The 17,584-nt window shown below is 53.4% G+C and overlaps 1 protein-coding gene across 1 annotated transcript in view; it reads right to left on the bottom strand.

Moving 5' to 3' along the window:
* Atoh8 (atonal bHLH transcription factor 8) overlaps nt 1–15,906 on the bottom strand; it is a 29,393-nt gene extending 13,487 nt beyond the window's left edge. The window contains exons 1-2 of the mRNA XM_036182194.1: nt 14,741–15,906; nt 4,008–4,199 (exon numbers count right to left, since the gene is read on the bottom strand). Of these exons, the coding sequence (XP_036038087.1) occupies nt 4,008–4,199; nt 14,741–15,499 (951 nt within the window). The 5' untranslated portion in view covers nt 15,500–15,906. The remainder of the gene's footprint in view (nt 1–4,007; nt 4,200–14,740) is intronic.
* Between the last annotated feature and the right edge of the window lie 1,678 nt (nt 15,907–17,584).

Genomic DNA, 17,584 nt, shown 5'->3' with positions numbered 1-17,584 from the left:
AGACACTTCCCTCCTTCCGCCCTGTCTCTGCTGACAGGGCTCCCTCTCACAGGGCTCCCTGCATTGCTAGGGCGTATGAGTCAGGTCAAAACTCACAAAACTCAAAGCTAGAAAGGGAGAATGGCTGGTGAAGGGCTGTGATGGACAGAGAGGCACACCTGAGGCCTAGGGAGTGGACCAAATTTAGTGTTGACTCTGTTCCTAACACAGACCTGAAGGGGCAGGGTGGCTTTGGGGTGGGGGTCAGGAGCCACTGGACTCAGGCTCTCAAACAGATATCCTGAAGGAGGGTCACCCAGCCTCTCAGGGACATGATCGCTCATGGAGTAATCCCCCAACTCAAACTGTCACCAGTCACCGTGGCCAGGACCACCAGCGTCACAGAGGCAGAGCAGACATCTGTTCACAGACACAGTCTTTACCCACAGCCCCTTGCCCCCAGCCTCTTGCCACCCTTCCTGGTGGTCTCAAATCAGAACTACTCTTTCCACTTAGGGCTTTTGGGGAGTGTGTGTGGGGGGGGAGGCTCACTCTATAGTCAGAGTTGGCCTGGAATTCTTGGCAATCTTTCTGCCTCAGCTCCCGGAGTGCTGAGATTACATATATGAACCATCTTACTAGGCACCACTTAAGGTTTTAAACTTCAGTCCAAATGAGCTGAGTCAGGTGGCCGCCAGTGAGCTGGCGCAGAGGGTAAAACGCACCTTCCACCAAGCCCGGTGGACTGAGTTTATCCCTGGATCCTATGTGACAGAAAAGAGAGACCCAACAAGTTTTTCTTTGATGACCTCCACAAGCATGGCCCACATCCCTCTCTGCCACCATGAATGAATTTTTTAATGTAAATGAGTTGTGATGGGGTTTCAACTTCACAATACATGTGCCCCCAATTACGTGTATTGGAAACTCAACTCCAAACTCATGCTGTCAGTGATATGGGGGCAGGGGCTTCTGGGAATTAATTACATGAGATGAGGTCATCAAGGTGGGGCCCTATGTGATAGTCCTAGCTTTGTAAGTGAAAGAGAAACCTGAGTTAGCTTGCCTGCTGTCTGACTGTGTGATGCCCTTGGCCAGGCGAAATAAGCAAAGAAAGTCCTTATCAGAAACCATCACTGGACTACTGGACTTCCCAAGTCCAGAACCAAGAGCTAAATAAACCTCTGTTCTTCACTGCCCAGTCCGTGATATTGTTACATCAACAGAAGGGAACAAAGGCAAAGGTAACCATGAAGCTATCCCCTACAGACACATGAAGGGGCAAGCAACCAACCATGCCTCAGCCTTGGTAGGAAGGGGCTGGGAGGTGAGCGTCGCCTGAGACATCATCCCAGTTTCCATGGAAGAACAGCAGGGCCCCTAGTGTCCCTGAGTTGCCCAGAAGCCAAGAGAGGGTATGTCACCATGTCATTCAGAGCTTGCCAAGGCCCCTGTGCCCTATCCCAGGGCCTCCTCGAGGGTGATGTTAATGACAAGCCTGGGGCATGGAGCCACCCTGCTACTCAAGACCCATAAAGGGCAAAGGAGACACCTGCATGGAAGGCTCTAGATCTTATCTCCTTATACTCTCTAAAGCCCAACAGGGCTCTGGGCAAATCTGCCCAGCCCTTCCACTTGCAGAACAGACTCGACTCTATCCATGGCTTCCTGGTGGCTTCTGATGGCTGGAGACTCCACGTGAAGAACAAGAATTCTTCATTAGATTTTGCCTTTTTCACTCTGCTCACTCTTGGCTTCCAAATCCTCCAACTACAATGTCCTGTTGCCACTAGGTGGCAGGGACAGTGTGGCAAACTTTTTCTATCTATACAAAGTCACAAAGAGGGTACCGTGCAGGGGAGGTATACAGAGGGCTTTAAGACCCCACTCAATCACCTGCGTAAGTCACATGCTCTATAAGGGGTAGATATCTATCTGCTGGGGGTGGTATCCTTTGGACCCAGCCAGTGTCCCAGACTGTGGCATGGCAGTGCCAAGCCCTGGAGCCAGACCACAGCCTCCACCTCGTCTTGCCACATGAGGTCCTCAAAGAGGCAGTTTTGCACATAAGGAGAACCTTGGTGAGCAGAGCAGGGCTGGGAGGCCACAAGCGAGGGTCCAGTTTCTACTTTGAGTAGATAGGACATATCTAAACATGTGCTTACTATGGAACACACACACACACACCATCCCAGAACAAAGGGAAGCATCCTCCAACCAGTCACCAAGCAGGCAGCTCTGTCTTCCCTTCTAAGACCTGCAAACACATTTCATCTTTGAGGCGGCCCTGAGTGAGTGCCTCATGAGTTCCGATTATCAGGAAAGCTTGAGGGTTAGACAATGGTCCTCAAGCAGTAGGTAACAGCCAGGGCTGTCCGGTAACTCATCCATAGCCTGCTACTTGTCCGTACAGAAGGGAGGTCTCTATGGTCTCTTAGGCTTGTGGTGATGTCACAGGACTCCAAACGCTTGGCTCTGCGGGCATCTCACTCTGCTGGCCCTGTTTCCCTTGCTCTCAGGCTGGGGCTGCAGTGCACTGTCTACACCAATCAAAGGACTGGGGGGGGGGGGTCTGGCATTGCTCGGAGGGGGAAGGGGATATAAAGAGGCAGGACTGGGTAGGAGGGGGAGAGGTAAGGAGCCTGCCCACACTGCCTATCTGCACCACTGAGGGACACACACCAACAGCTGAATGCCACAGGAGTTCACCAAGAGTTTACCAGCCTCCTTTGTCACAGAGCACGCGGCATGGAGCCATCAATCACACCTTCATTTACCCATGTCTCTCTCCCAAGGAAAGCAGGAAAGCTGGCCCCAGAGTGGCCCGTGGCGCTTCCTCTCTCACCCACTTGATGAGGGCCTCTCCTAATTGGCCCTGCTAAATCATTCCCAGGAATGCAATGTGCAATTAGGGGCTGGTAGCACCCCCTGAGGAGGGCCTCCCTGGCTGGGGCCTCGGTAGCCTCTGGGAAATCAGGGCAAGCCATAGGTTCCCTACCTAAAACGAGCCTGGGGGAGGGGCAGGCCCAAAGGATTCAAGCAGGGGATTGGATGGAGGATGCCGGAGTCCCCAGCTCCTGTTCCCAGGACCTCGTGGGCATCTCACAGACAGACTAGGTCCCACTGTCTTTCACCATGCATGACAGGGGGACAGAGCCCAGACAGCTACAGGAACTCTGCTACGTACTGATCCCTGACTGGATATCCTGAAGCATCAGGCATGTAGGAAACTATGGTTGTACCCATCCCTTTCCTCCTCCACAAATTTCCTTAAATACATAAGGGTTTAGTACAGGCTGTCTGTCCTGTCTCCGGGGCTGTCCACTGTTTATCTGCCTGGTGGCCTCTTAGCTGTTCCCAGCTCAAATGCCACTTCCAATAAGATGTTCTGCCCAGCTCTCTAGGGCAGGAGAACTACTCTGACTCCTCCCTCTGGCCTGCCCCTGCCCCATGATAGGCCACACTCTCCATCCACACTAGGGATATCTTTCTGACCTCCCTATCACTGCATAGAAAGTTCATACCCCTATCCAACCTGCTCAGCGAATCTCTCCAAAATGAATAAATGAAATAAAAGAAAGAAGAGATAGCATCCACCCTCATGCACACATTCATATCACTCCCCAGACAAAACCACGTTCCCCAAACCTGCAGAAAGCCTCTCCTGAGATGCCACCTGTTCAGGGAAATCTCATCCTGATATAACATCTGTCATGGCTGCATGGATAATTCGGCCTCAGATCACATAAGGGCAGGAAGGGCCTCAAAGATGAACCTTGTCTTTATTTTAAGCAACAAGCAAACCCAAATCTAGAGACTCCAGGCTATCCAAAGCCTCCAGCAGCTTTATGCTCATGATCCCACCCATGATCCCAGGGAAGTTAAGGATTCCTGAATCCAAGGTGTCTACTAGAAGATTCCAAGAGGCTGATCTCTTAGGACACTTGGGATTCCCGGGCACACACGGGGCACCCCCACCTTACTGTTCCCACCTCCCCTAAGGTTGCTGGCTGAGTGCAGATGCATACCTTACGCTTCTTGGCACGTCCTTCTGCCTGCAGGGTGCGGGTGCAGCGCTGCACACACTCGGAGAAACTGAGGTTGCTGTGGTCGGCGCTGTAGTCCAGGTCAGCCAGGCGCGCCAGGGACAGGATGTAGTTGCAGGCGATCCTCAGGATGGCCAGTTTGGACAGCTTCTGCCCATGGGAGTAGCATGGCACCTGGGGATGGCAGGAGAGGGCATCAGGAACCACTGCAAAGGTTCCTGTGCTGGACATGCACCCCTCAATACCCACCTAGGCTGGCAGGGAGGGAGAGCAGCCTGTCTACTGTGTGTCTGGGCCTGACACCTGATTTTATGACCTGTGCTAAGCATCTCAAGTGTACACTCCCACATCCCAGCTTATCCACCCCCACACTCCAGGGTGTGCCCGAATTCCCATCTGACAGGGGAAGACGATGAGGCCCAACCCACAGCCAGGCACCAGGTGAAGTACCGCAGATTTCTGCTCTGACAGACAGAGCCCTGTCCTCCTCCTCCTGAGGGGTAGATATTCTTTCTACGGCCAACGCTTTCTTTTCATGGGTTTGTTCATTCATTGACATTTATTTTGCTGTACACTTGATGCCCCAACAATTAGAACATTTTTTTTTTTCTTTTCCAAGACAGGGTCTCACTATGTAGTCCTGGGTGGGCTGGAACTCACCATGTAGACCAGGTTGGCCTCTAACTCATAGAGATCTGCCTGCCTCTGCCTCCTGAGTGCTGGGATTAAAGGTGTGCACCACCATGCCCTGCAAAACCTTGACTCCTATGGGCCTACTAATATATACCTATAATCCCAACCTTCTTGGGAGGTGGAGGCAGGAAGATCAGGAGTTCGAAATCAACCTGTTATATAGTAAGTTCAGAGAAAGCTACAGGTGTCTCTGTCTCAAAAAAACAAAAAACAAAAACAAAACAAAACAAAACAAAACAACTTTTAAAAAGTTAAAATAAAAACATGACGCCTAGCCAGGTGTGGAGGTGCATGCCTATAATCACAGCATTGGGGGAGCCAAGGCAGGACACTGCTGTGAGTTGGAAGCCACCCTGGGCGACACAGTGGTTACCGGACTAGCTAGGGCTACAGAACCAGACCCTGCCTGAAAACAAGCAAGCAAATAAACAAACTTCAGCTCCTGCCTTCGAAGAGTTTAGACCCGAGAAGAATGATGCAGGGCTGGAGTGACAGCTCAGAGGTAAAGCTATGGCCATGCAAACCTCACAACCAGGGCCAACCCTGGAACTCCATGTACAGGAAGGAGAGGACCCAGCCCGTGTCCTCTGCACCTCTCACGTGTGGTGGGGCAATATGCCCATATGCACGCACCATCCGCGCACACGCACTTAGTAATACATAACACTTGAAAGGTATCATACACTCTCCTGGAACCCCGGCGACATTCAGGGGATGGATGGTACAGCTACTCAGACACAAACATGTGATGTGTTTTCCTCTTGTTTCATTTTTCCTATGCCCTCTGGACCTGGGTTACTGGCAAGCATGGCACACAACAGGTGCGTAATAAACGCCACCAGTCCAACCAGACTTGATTGATTTGTCTGTGATTCAGCAGCAGCTAACCACTCACTAATTACAGAGGGGTGAGCTCGGAGAGGGGGCAGAGCCTCTGACTTCTTCGCATTGTCCACCCTATACATGTGCTATGTGAGCCATCTAAGAAAGAGCTAGGACCACAGGGTAGTAGAACTGAGTGTGGAGTTGTATCATGGACGTAACTCCTCAAAATCTACCTGACAGCTACTAACCAATGGACCTGCTCTTTCTCTCCCATGTTCACCCAAACGGCTGAAATGTTCCACCAGCAACCAAGGCTCTGGTCCCATCTATAGCTCTTTGGCACCTTACACAGCGTCCATATCACTAACTCACCATTACTCCACCGAACACGGGGCCCACACAGAACTGCTGCCGTAGTACTTAGGGAGCGTTCTCATGGGCCAGGGGCTCTTTGAAGTCCACGGTGTTGAACCAGGGTTGCTTTTATCCCTTAAGGGACAGACAGATGACAAGGGCTGGGGACATTCCCAGTTGTTACAACAGAGGAGCAGCAGGGTTTGGAGGGATGCCTGGGTGCTGCTGAACACCACACCATGTACAGGACCCTCAATGCCCTCCACAACAAAGAATTCTTTGGCCCCAAAGCTCAGTGACGCCAAGAACGAAAAGCCCCACTGGAGGCCCCAGACTTAAGTATGAGCAAGATCTCTGACTGTTCCCTAAATACATCATTCACTTTGACCGCCTTCCTCTAGGAACTTTCTGTGATTCTCACGCCTACCCTATACCAAGGGAGCAGCCTTATGTCTTCAAGTCCACAATTTTGCCCCCACCCCTAGTGACCAGTGTCCCCATATGCTGGGGGAAAGCTCACAGCTGTGGAGTGTAATCCAGATCCTACCTAGGCTCCAAAGGGGCTGATTAAATAAGGCAATGAGTGAATTAACTCCAGAATCTTTTGACTCTAGTTCCAAAAACACTATTTGGGAGCTGGAGAGATGGCTCAAAGTTAAGACAGCATACTGATCTTCCAGACAACCAGAATTTGGTTTCCAACAGCCAAATAGGGCAGCTCACAACTGCCTATAACTCCAGCAATACGGGACCCAAGGCTTCTTTTGGTCTCCTCAGATACTGTGTTAGCATACAAACCCACACTCGGACACATATACAGGTAATTAAAATAAGATAAGATAAAGGGCTGGAGAGATTGCTCTGTGGTTAGGATACTGGCTGTTCTTCCAGAGAACCTGGGTTTAATTCCTAGCACCCACATGGCAGCTCAAAGCCATGTATAACTCCAGTTCTAGGGGATCTAATACCCTCTTTCAGCCTCTTCAGGTACCAGACACTCCCATGGTATGTAGACAAATTTGCAGGCAAAACACTCATATCCATAACACAAAAACAGCTTTTTAAAAAGATAAAATAAAAAAGACTTTATCTGGGCTGGGAGAGAGTTTAATCATATGCCTTGCAAAAATGATGTCCTGAGAGCCGGGCGGTGGTGGTACATGCCTTTAATCCCAGCACTTGGGAGGCAGAGCCAGGCATATCTCTATGAGTTCGAGGCCAGCCTGGTCTACAGAGTGAGATCCCAAACTACACAGAGAAACCCTGTCTTGGAAAAAAAAAAAAAGATGTCCTGAGTTCAGTTCCTAGAACACATATTAAAAACGTCTAGGATGGTAGCATGTGCTTATGATCTCAATACCTGGTAAGGCACAATAAGAAGCATCATGGAGCTTGTTGGCCACACTGCCTAGACTACTTGGTTAGTTCCAGATCAACGAGAGGAAAGAATCTAAATTTAAATAAATAAATAAATAAATAACAGCAGAAGCTGTACTCTGGCCTCCACACACAGCCACAGGCAGGCACGCACTCACGCACACTCGAGCACGTACACATCCTTCATCTCTCTGAAGACAAAGAAACAACACATACAACACTTTTGACTCCTGGATTTGACACCTGGCTCTGACTCTGTCCAGCATAAGACTGAGTGAATGACACACTCACTCTGAGCCTGAGTGCCTTTGTACACTGGGAACAAAACTAACCTCACAGGGCAGCAGGGATTCAGTGGATGACGTAGGCACTGTACACAGCAAGCCTAGTAGAGGTCAGCAAGATGACAACATTCAGTATTGCAGAAGGTCCCAAGCAGGCTCCAGAGAGGGTGAGAAACCTAGGCACAGTAGCTAACCACCTTTCGGCCTACAGGAACCAGGAGACCAGAAAACTAGAGCAAGAGAGTAGAGAACGCAACAGAGCAAGCTGACTCTCCTGAACCCCCAACCTCCACCAACACACGATCCTCCCCAGATCACATCACCAAACCCACCCACGAGAAGCTGCCAGAACAACATGATTTGCCTTTTTATAGAGTCCAGAAAACCCTGTTATCAGCTTGAACAAATAAACAAGATCTGGCCCAGGGAAGAGGGTCTCGGGGGCAGGCCAGCTCCTCTGCCTGCAGGGTGGAGGAATCTGGGGACCCAGGACTATTTTCACTTACAGATCATTCTGCAAGTCTCCCTTCAACAGCCAACTCTGCACCTGGGCCCCCAAACAGTCTGGCTTCTAGGAGGAAGGGAGACTTTGAGAAAGGTCTATGTGCTGGGGCCCAGAATGACAGGTGGGGCCAAGGCCAACCCAGGAGCACCATGCCAGGTTCTGGGCTAGTCTGTCCTGGATTTGTCACATTGTGCCATTGCCTGGGTCAAGGTCCTGGTCAAACAGAAAGAAAACCATGGATTGAACCCTTGTCCATCGGGCATGGTCATAGCCTTTCACAGCATTCTCCTATTTGAAATCTGCCCCAAGCAAAGGTGAATGTCCCATATGCACATGAGGAAAACAGGTGACATTCTGGAGCCAGCAGCTCATCTGCCTGGCACCCAAGGGAGGCACACACAACAGGACACTCCTCTGCTACCAAGGTGGCCACATGAGGCAACAGTGGCTTTCAGGTGACTTGCCTGTTCCTCCCCCCTACCCCAAGGCTGGCTCTCTGGTTTACTTGGCTCCTTCTAGGTTATCCTGGTGCCAGGACTAGAGAGAGAACTCAGCTGGTAGAGTACTTGCCAGGAATACCTTGATACCCTGGGTTCAGTCCCCAGCACTGCACAGACCCGGAGTAGTGGTGCACACCCACAATCCCAGCACATGAAAGGTAGAAGCAGGAGGATCTGAAGTCTGAGGTTATCCTCAGCTATGCATTGAGTTTAGAGGTTAGCCTCAGGTACATTAGACCCTGTCACAAACATTTAAAATACACATACCACTACGACAAACAACCATAACACCACTACCGTGCATTTCCCAGTGCCTATACAGCTTTTAACCCTCAACAGCTCAGCTACAACGCAGCCTGGAGACACCTTGGCCTGGCTGCTTCCCACAAAGTGAGAGTCTAGAATATTCTGCTTCTAGGATGCTGAGGCGAAGACAGGAAGAGCAGGTTTAAATTCCAGGTGCTTACACTGCCATGATTTAGCCCAATGCCTTCGCCTCTCTCAGCCTTAGTTCCCTCCTTCAGAGGGTAGACCAGCAACACCCGTGTTCCCCACTAGGTTATTTAATATACATTGGTGTGTGTCTGTGTGAGGGTGTCAGAAACCCAGGAACTCGAGTGAGAGTCTTGAGCGGCCATGTGGGTGCTGGGAATTGAACCCAAGACCTCTGGAGGAGAGCCAGTGCTTTTAATTAGTGAGCCGTCTCTCCAGCACCTCCTCACTGAGTCTTGAGGACATATATTGGTGTTGCAAAAAGCCCCCACTAGCCACCTCCTACAAAGCCCTGCGATGGAGGCATTCTGAATGCCCTGTCTATACCCATCTCCCCAGCAGACCACTGAGGAAAAGGCGCTGGTGTCCACTCCACAAAGATGCGCCAGACTCCCAGCTGTGTGGTCTCCAGAGTCTCTCAGCTGCAGAGAGATGCTGGGTTTTGAAGTCATGGCTTGACCAGGGCTCTTCTCAATTAGCTTAAGATGGGGGTGGGGATAGCTTTGGATAAAGTTTTGGGCCAGTGATCCCAGAAGACCCCACTTTTGCACATTACCTCTGTGGACATCCACAGCAAGCCACAGGCCCGGTCCACACCCCACTGCCAGCACAGCACTCTGCCTGGTCAAGAGCCTGGAGTTGAAGGAGTAGGTAGGGCCACCTGGTCCTCCACTCTTCATCTACACTTCCCAGCTTCCGGAATGGTAAAGGGACCCCCCCCCATTTCATCCATAAGGACTAGCTGTATCTGCACTGTGCAGGTATACGTGCATATGTTCGAGTGTGCGCCTGAGGGCCAGAAACCAATGTCAGGGGTCCCCCTTGACCACTCTTCAACTTAACTTTTGGAACAAGGTATCTCAACCTGGAGCTCGCTGGTTCCGCTGAACTGGTTCGGCCATCGAGCCTCAGAGCGCCTCACGTTTCTACCTCCCCAGCGCCAGAGTGCCTGACTTTGCAGGTGGGGCGTAGAACTCAGGTCCTCATGTTTTTATAGCAAGCATTATACTGACTGAGCGCTCCCCCTTGCTCCTGGATTCTAAACTCCACAAGAGATCAGCTTTGGCATTCTCACTGGGTCCTCTAGGCCCCCAAACATTCCACTCCTCCTCCGCGGCCCAAGCTAGACCCTCCCTTGGCGCCTGCAAACACTGGCAGCCTCGGGGCCTGGCTGTCCCTTGGACATCATCCTGACTTTAAGGAGGGCCGTGGCCTTACAGGACCTGGTTCTTCACCAGAAACGTGGGCATCCCGACAGCTGCTTCTCAGAATGGGGTCACAGCGGACGAGTGTGGGGAAAAACAACACAGGCAAAATCAAGAATCTACCAGAACATGCAGGAAAGCCCTCAAGGCCCTTTGCCCTCTGACAGTCCCTCAGCGGCAGTCCTCAGAGACCCCCAGAGCTACAAGCACATGGTGTCCCTGCTGACAGGGACATTCTGGATTCCTTCTGTATGAAACTATTCTCTCGTGTCTGTGGAGCAGGATTCATGGGGTGAAACTCCCTGATCTAGGGCTGTTCAATGTCCCTGTCAAGTCTACTTAGAAAGGTCCTTTAAAATTCAGTCTCTACAAAATGAAGTAGGGCCTAAGACTCCAACCATCCACTCCCAAGCCTGATAGACCTGGGGACAGATCCTGGCCACCTTCTGCAAGAGTCCTTGTTGGTGTAATGACAAGCTGCCTACAAACTTAGGACCAAAGATAAACATCCATGTCACAGGAATCTCAACAAACCATCTCCCTCGGAAGTGTGAGCTTGGGGGTAGGGAGAGTCCTGTCACCCTTGCCAACTGTGGGGAGCTCCCAGTGTGAGTAGGCTCATACCCCCACTGTCTGGGGGATGCACAGACACTGCTGGGGGTCCCCTGTGTCTCCTACACCTCAGAGGATTTGGGAGTCCAAGAGAGGCTAAGCTGAGACCACCATCCCCATACCCTTCTGAGGTCACTTTGAATGAACCTGGTGGGACCCCTGGAGACTCCCAAGGTACATTGGGGGGAGGTAGCCTGGACCCCACTTGCTTGATACCTCCCTCAGGGGGAGAGGCAGAGACTGAGGGCCCATCCCACTCTGCTGCCGCTTCTCCACAGACATCAAGGGAGAGAACAAAGCCACCCACAGGCTAGACATCCCAAAGGTGGGCACGGCTGGAGGGTCCTGCCAGGGAACCGAGACCCACAGCTCAGGCCCTTCTGTCCTTTACCCAGTACAGCTGGCCATTCCCCTGGACCCCTCCCACCTGGCAGGGAGCAGCCTGCACGTGGCCAGGCCCAGCTGCACACACATGGCCTTCATATGAGGCAGCAGGAGGGCTCGGGTGCAGCTGGGCTGGTGGCAAGTGCTGTGGTCTGACCATCTGCCCCAGAGCCCCTCTCCCTGGACCAGAGGGACTCTCTCCCACCTGCACCTCTGCCAGCAGCCACACAGCCCCCTCCACTGTTTCTTCCCAGTTGGGAGGGTCGTAGATTGTAATGACAGGCAGAAGCCCAACTGGTTCCCTGGTGCTCGGGGTGGGTAAGCCAAGAAGCAAAGCCGTTAAGCACTGGCCACTGGAAAGACTTGCTAACCCTGATTCATTCCAGGCTTTGTGGTGACCACACAGCTCTGCATCTGCACAATGCCACGAACACACTGCCAAACTGGGACCTGAAGAGTGGCCCAGGGATACAGCGCAGCACAAAACCTGTGAGGCCACCAAACACCCTGCGCGACCTCAGCCAGTCCACATAAGCTTCCTGAGACCCCGGGATGACCTGGTGTGAACCGGGGTGCTGGGGAATGATGACAGCGTCCACTTCACAGCACCAGCTGGAACACGGAAGATGCAAACACAGAGCCTGGCACTTCCTGTGCTTGTTATCAGATGATTGAATGACTGCCTAGACAGTTCAGTGGATGCCCGCTGCCAAGTCCAACAGACCGAGTTTGACCCCCCAAGGCCCACGTGGTGGAAGGAGAGAACCAACTGCAGAAGTTGTCCTCTGACCTCCACTCACTGTGGCACACCTATGTGTGAGTACACTCACCTGTGCGTGCACACACACAAATACAATTTAAAATTTTCAGATAAGCTGGGTATGGTGGTGTGTGCCTTTAATTTCAGCACTTAGGGGGCAGAGGCAGGCAGATCTCTATAAATTCCAGGCCAGCCAGGTCTCATAAAAAGATACAGGCCAACCAAGGCTATAGAAAGAGTCACTGTGTGAAGGGGGGGGGGGGTAAAATAATAAAGAATCCACACTGTCTCATCTTACAGAGCCGTGCTCAGCCCTGAGGCCCTTCAGACGTTTGAGAAATGTTCCTCTTCCTTACCATCCCTGTCTGACTCTGTCCCCTCTGCACAAGGGAGCTGCCTGTGAGGTAGGGGACAACATCATGACACAACCTCAGCAGCCGAGGCCCAGAGAGGACAGGCGACTGTCCACGGCCACACAGAAAGACCACGAGGCCTGACAAACAGAAGGCAGAGGCCTAGAGAGGAAGATGTTCCCTGGGACACAGCACTCCCTCCACCAGATGGGCGTTATGGTGGCAGGGACATGGTGGGTATAGTCTCAGTCCCTGTCAGGCTATTTTCCTGTCTTCAGACAACAAGCAGGCATCCGATACAGCCCAGCAGCCTGTCTAGGGAAAGGACAGAAGAGTTAGGGTTAGGAAAAAGCAATCAGAGGTGTGTGTTTGTGTTCGTGTGCTGCATACATGTACTGAACACACACTCATACACACATTTAACTACATGTATGCACACACAAAGCCTCTCTTTTGATAATGTGTGGGCTCACTTTCTGCAGAGACTCATTGAACTCAACTGTCTGTGCAGAACTTGCCCCACAGATGGCAGAGATGAAAGGAGACAGTAGTAACAATGTCATCACTGAGACTCTCTGAGGGCACCACCCAGTGGGAAGACTTTAGCCAGAGAAGTTCTGCTGCCTTCTAACCCCTAACTCACTACAAGATGGTCTTGGCTAAACTGTCCAACTTCTCCTGGCCTCAGTATTGCTTGCTATAAAATGGGTCTCCCCGATCCTGACAGGGACGTTAAGACTAAATAAAGTAGGGTTCCTTGTTGGAAGTTACAAAAGCCACAGGACACGAGAGGCATGGACGAACACACAGGCATGGATGCTCTCTCTGGGAAAGGCTTTGGAAGATGGTTGGGCACAGATAAAGGGCGATGAGGTGGAGGCTCTGGGCACGTGACTCCCCAACTCAGGAAAGGCTCACCTAGCTGCAAGTGAAGCAGATGTACAGGCAACTTCCCACCCTGTCACCCTCCTGTCCCAAGAGAGGGAATGCAGGGTACGCTGCAGGCTGTCACTGCTCAGGTATGCAGGCGCACAGCAGCTGGCTAGGGTAGAGTCCACAGCTCAGGGTAACAGCTGATGTGTCTGCAGGCACGAACAGCCACTGATAAAACATTTCTTCCACACTCACGTGAGACGCTCAGGCTGAAAGCCATTAAGGCCACTTTTTCCCTAGGGGCTCCACGTCCAATTCATAGACGGACTAAGCCCCCATTGCCTGACCTTACCCACAGAAGGAAAAGGAGAGTATGAGCCGAAAAACATGATGTTTTCTGAAACGGTTTGTGACTGGCTAGAGCCCAGAGAGGTTGAGTAACTTTCCAGGAGACAAACGCTAATCAGCGGCAGAACAAAAGAAACTTTCATCTATGAAAGCAGTTACATCCACCACCCACTCCCACCACCACCCTTATACGACCTGGACGAGAAGGCCCATTCTACACCCTTTTAGATCTCACTCGTCCCTAAGAAAATAAGAAACTAGAGTCCCAGGCGAACACCAGGCTTATCTTCAGTGGATTTGTCAACTGCCCCCTCCACCATGGGTAATTCTCCAGTTAAGCATTCTTTTGCTTCCCCAACAGGCTCTGTCAGGTGAGGGCAGTCCCACCCCACCAGCGCCCGCCCGGTTAGAAGCCTGAGACTTATCCAGAACTCAGCTCTGCAGACCTCCCTAGAGAGAATGCTCCCAGCAGCCGTCTCCTGGGCAGAGGTGACTGATGTGACCAGAAGAGTAAGGGCAGTGGTGGGCAGGATCTCCTGGGAAAGTTCCCACAGATCAGTTCCCGAAGCTGTCCCAGGAAGGACTTCAAGCTTGTAGCCCGGGTGTTTAGGGACTCCCAGAACTAGGCAAGTGCAGAGATCCCACAAGCAAACTGAGTGAACATGGAAGCCAGGGCCTGAGAGGGTTGACAAGCTCCCCGACTTCCCTTTACATTTCAGGACCCTCCGCCCCGCGCCAGGAACGCACCTCTGTGGCGTTATGGGTCTCGGTGCCACCCACAGGGGGCCAAGACCTCAAGCAGGCCAAGTGCGCGCAGAAAGGTCGTGCGTGCTCCTCCCCTCCCCTGCCGGAGGAAGATTCCCACATTCCCCCTCTGTATTCCCCACTGATCCCAAGGGATTCCAAAAGACAAATGCGCGCTGCTGTACAAGTCAGACGCACGGACAAGATTACCCCTCGGGAACATGGGGGTGTGCTTGGGCTAGAGATCCTTAGCTTTGGCCCTCTTTGCAAACTAAGCTCTGTGTCAGCAATGATAACTCAAACCTTCCTGTTTGATAAAGCGGGATTCCCTTTATCCTGATTCCAATCCTGGGGCCACTCACCCACCCACTCCTGCCACTGTTGCCCCGCGGCGGAGAGTGGGTACCTGCTTCCTGAGCGCCTCGAAGGCTGCGCTGATGGTGTGCACCCGCGTCCGCTCCCTGGCGTTGGCCAGGAGCCTCCGGGTCTGCTGCAGGGCTTTGATCTCAGTGGAGGCGGCGGTCGCTTCGCCTGGCCGTTTCCTAGGCGACGCGGAAGAATCCGGGTGGTTATTGTAAATTACGTGTGAAATTGACGAGTAGGAACTTTCCCCCGGGCGCGTGGGGGGCGCAGGGCGCACGGGGGACTCTCGTGGCGCCGCTGGGGGTTCGGGAGGCGCAGACGGCGTGGGGCGTGCCGGAGGGGCGCACAGCAAGATGCGGGGACGCAGAGCCGGCTCGCGGTAGCCCTCGGGACGCTCGGGTGCCAAGGTCTGGGACGCCGGTGGCGGCGTGGGTAGTCCCGGTCCCACTGTGCCCAGGGCGAAACCGCGTTTGCGCGCGTCTGAGACCTCAGGCGCTCGGATGCCCCTGAGCTCCCTGGCTGTGTCCGTGCCTCCACCTGGAGGCACCGCTGGCGCCACTGAGGCTGGTACTGGGGTCGCGATCGGGAACGGCTGTGTCCTGTCCCGGAGCCCGTTGGTGGCGGCGGCGGCGCTGGCCGTGGCGCCGAGCTCGGGTGCTTCCAAGTCCAATCGGAAAGTTTTATAGCCGTTCGCGCGCCGCACCGGCTCCTTGCCTTTCCGCTTGAGTTTCTTGAGTCCGTTCAGCTCTTTCACGCACACGGTCTTCCACGGCCCGTCCTCGAGGACCGGGATGTGCTTCATGGCGCAGACGGCGCCAGGCAGGGGCGTGGGACTGCCCGGGACGCGCGCCCGCTGCGATCGCTCTGCACGCTGAGCGCCTGGCTGCGCGCGGTGGCCGCCGTGCTCAGCGCCGCCTTGTCGCCGAGCTCTCTCCTCCTACCCTCCCTCCCCGGGTCCCTCCCTCGCTCCCCCACTCCCGGGGCAGCTGCGCCTCCGGCTCCGTGAAGCCTCGGAGGCTGCCGGTTCCCCAGGAGAGCTCAGAGTGTCATCAGAAGTCGCTGCAGCCCTGCCAGCATTTCAGCAGAACGCCCGCTGCGTTCCATCTGTGTTTGTTTAGCCTCAGTTTACACAGAAGCCCAGTTCGCTAGATCACTCAGCGCCGCCCGCCCGGAGAGGAGGCAGCTCCCGCCGCCGCCGCCGCCGCCGCCGCCGCCTGCCTAGCCCAGGCCGCCCGAGCCGCGAGCGCCTTTAAAGAAACAGGAAGCATTTTTCAAAACAGCTGGGCTGAGGGCCGCCTCCTTTGTCCGCGTGCTCTCGGCCTCCCCCTACCCCCATGTCTTGTGCCGGAACCTGCCTCCTCCTGCTCGCCCTCCCCGCCCCCTACTCAAGTTAGGGGCGCGCCTCCTCTCCCCAAAGGCAATGGGCTCCCTCCACTACTGTTCTGAGCACGTGGCTGTTGACCGCTCTGGCCCTTCACGGCCCTGCCTTGTTGGTCTGGGGGTGATGCAGCGCCGACCTTACCCACCCAGAACCTTCCCGTCTACCCCCCCACCCAAACTGTCCAACAGAGGGAGAAATCCCAGAACGATGACTTCTTCTGGGCAGGGAAGGGAAGTGGGAGAGAACCCCAGAGTGGCTGGTCATTGTCATCCCGCTACAAGGTCTTCTCCCTTCTTTCTCCCACTTGCTGGAGCAGAGGTCTCAGGAACACAAGAGGTCAGTCACATGGACATTCGGGAAACGGAGGCACCGAAGTACACGGGAGGCAGAGGAGGGTGCAAGCTTCTGGTTTAGCAGACCTAACATCTGTGAAGATCTGAAGTCATCTCACCCGAGGCGCCCTGCTAAACCCAGATTTACTCATCTATGAAATGAGAAATCCGGAGAACATCCATGCTTGTCACAGCCCGGCTGTGAAGCACCAGACGCATGGGGGGTGCCCGTTCAACAGGCTGTACTAATGTTATGAGCCAAGGCAGGACAGCTTCTCGATAACGCCGAGTTCGCAGTTTCAGAGCTCAGCTTTGCCCCTTACCAACTGACCTAGGCACAGTCATGCAACCCCTCTGCTCCTCCCTCTCCTTGTGGCTAGGATGGGGTCATAATCATGCTTTCCTCCGGAGACAGTAAAGAAAAATTGAGCATGAACCCTAATGTCAATGGTAAGGGGCAGAGTCCGCTCTCCAGACCATCCTTGCCCAGTCCTCCATGCCACTGGAGATCCTTCTAGAAAAAAAAGAGGCCAACAGGAGGCCTTCACAGGCCCTCTCCAAAGACCTTTGTCACTGGCCAGCATTCTTCTTCCTGGAGGCGAGGGGTCAGTCATTAAAAGGATTAAATGAGACTTGTGTATAGCATTTGAATGATGCCCAAAGTCGAGTGGATGGTGGCCCAGGACACCCTGGTCATTGTCACCCCCCCTACAAGGTCTTCTCCCTTCCTTCTCCTGCTTGCTGGAGCAGAGGTCCCAGGAACACAAGTCCCATTGACATTCTGCGAAACTGTCTCAAGATCTAACCAGAGTTGGGCAGCGTGGCAGACTGGTTGCCCATGGCAGTGGAGTGTATTAGAAGCGTCCACCAGGTAGGAGATCATCCCCAAAGAGGCAGCTAAGGTCTGGGGAGAGCACATCTTTGGTTGAGTAGGAGGTCTCCATGAACGCTGAATCCCAGCCCTTTCCTGATATCCCCCAAGAGGAGGGAAGGACCGCTGTAATGGATGGAAGGAGAGGGAGCAGATAGACGGATGACAGCTATGCTGGGGAGATCTTGCCTCCCCCACCCCCTCACTCCGCCACCTCTCCCTCGGGTTAATGTAAGTAACCTAACCGATGAGAAGGGTGCCTGTGACTGCATTCTCAGCCTCCCACAGGCTGCAGGATGAGGC

The sequence above is a fragment of the Onychomys torridus genome, chromosome 3 (assembly GCF_903995425.1).
Source record: "Onychomys torridus chromosome 3, mOncTor1.1, whole genome shotgun sequence".
In the NCBI taxonomy this organism is placed as follows: Eukaryota; Metazoa; Chordata; class Mammalia; order Rodentia; family Cricetidae; genus Onychomys; species Onychomys torridus.
Note: the sequence above shows the minus strand (reverse complement) of the source record. Positions and strands in the feature narration are given on the sequence as shown.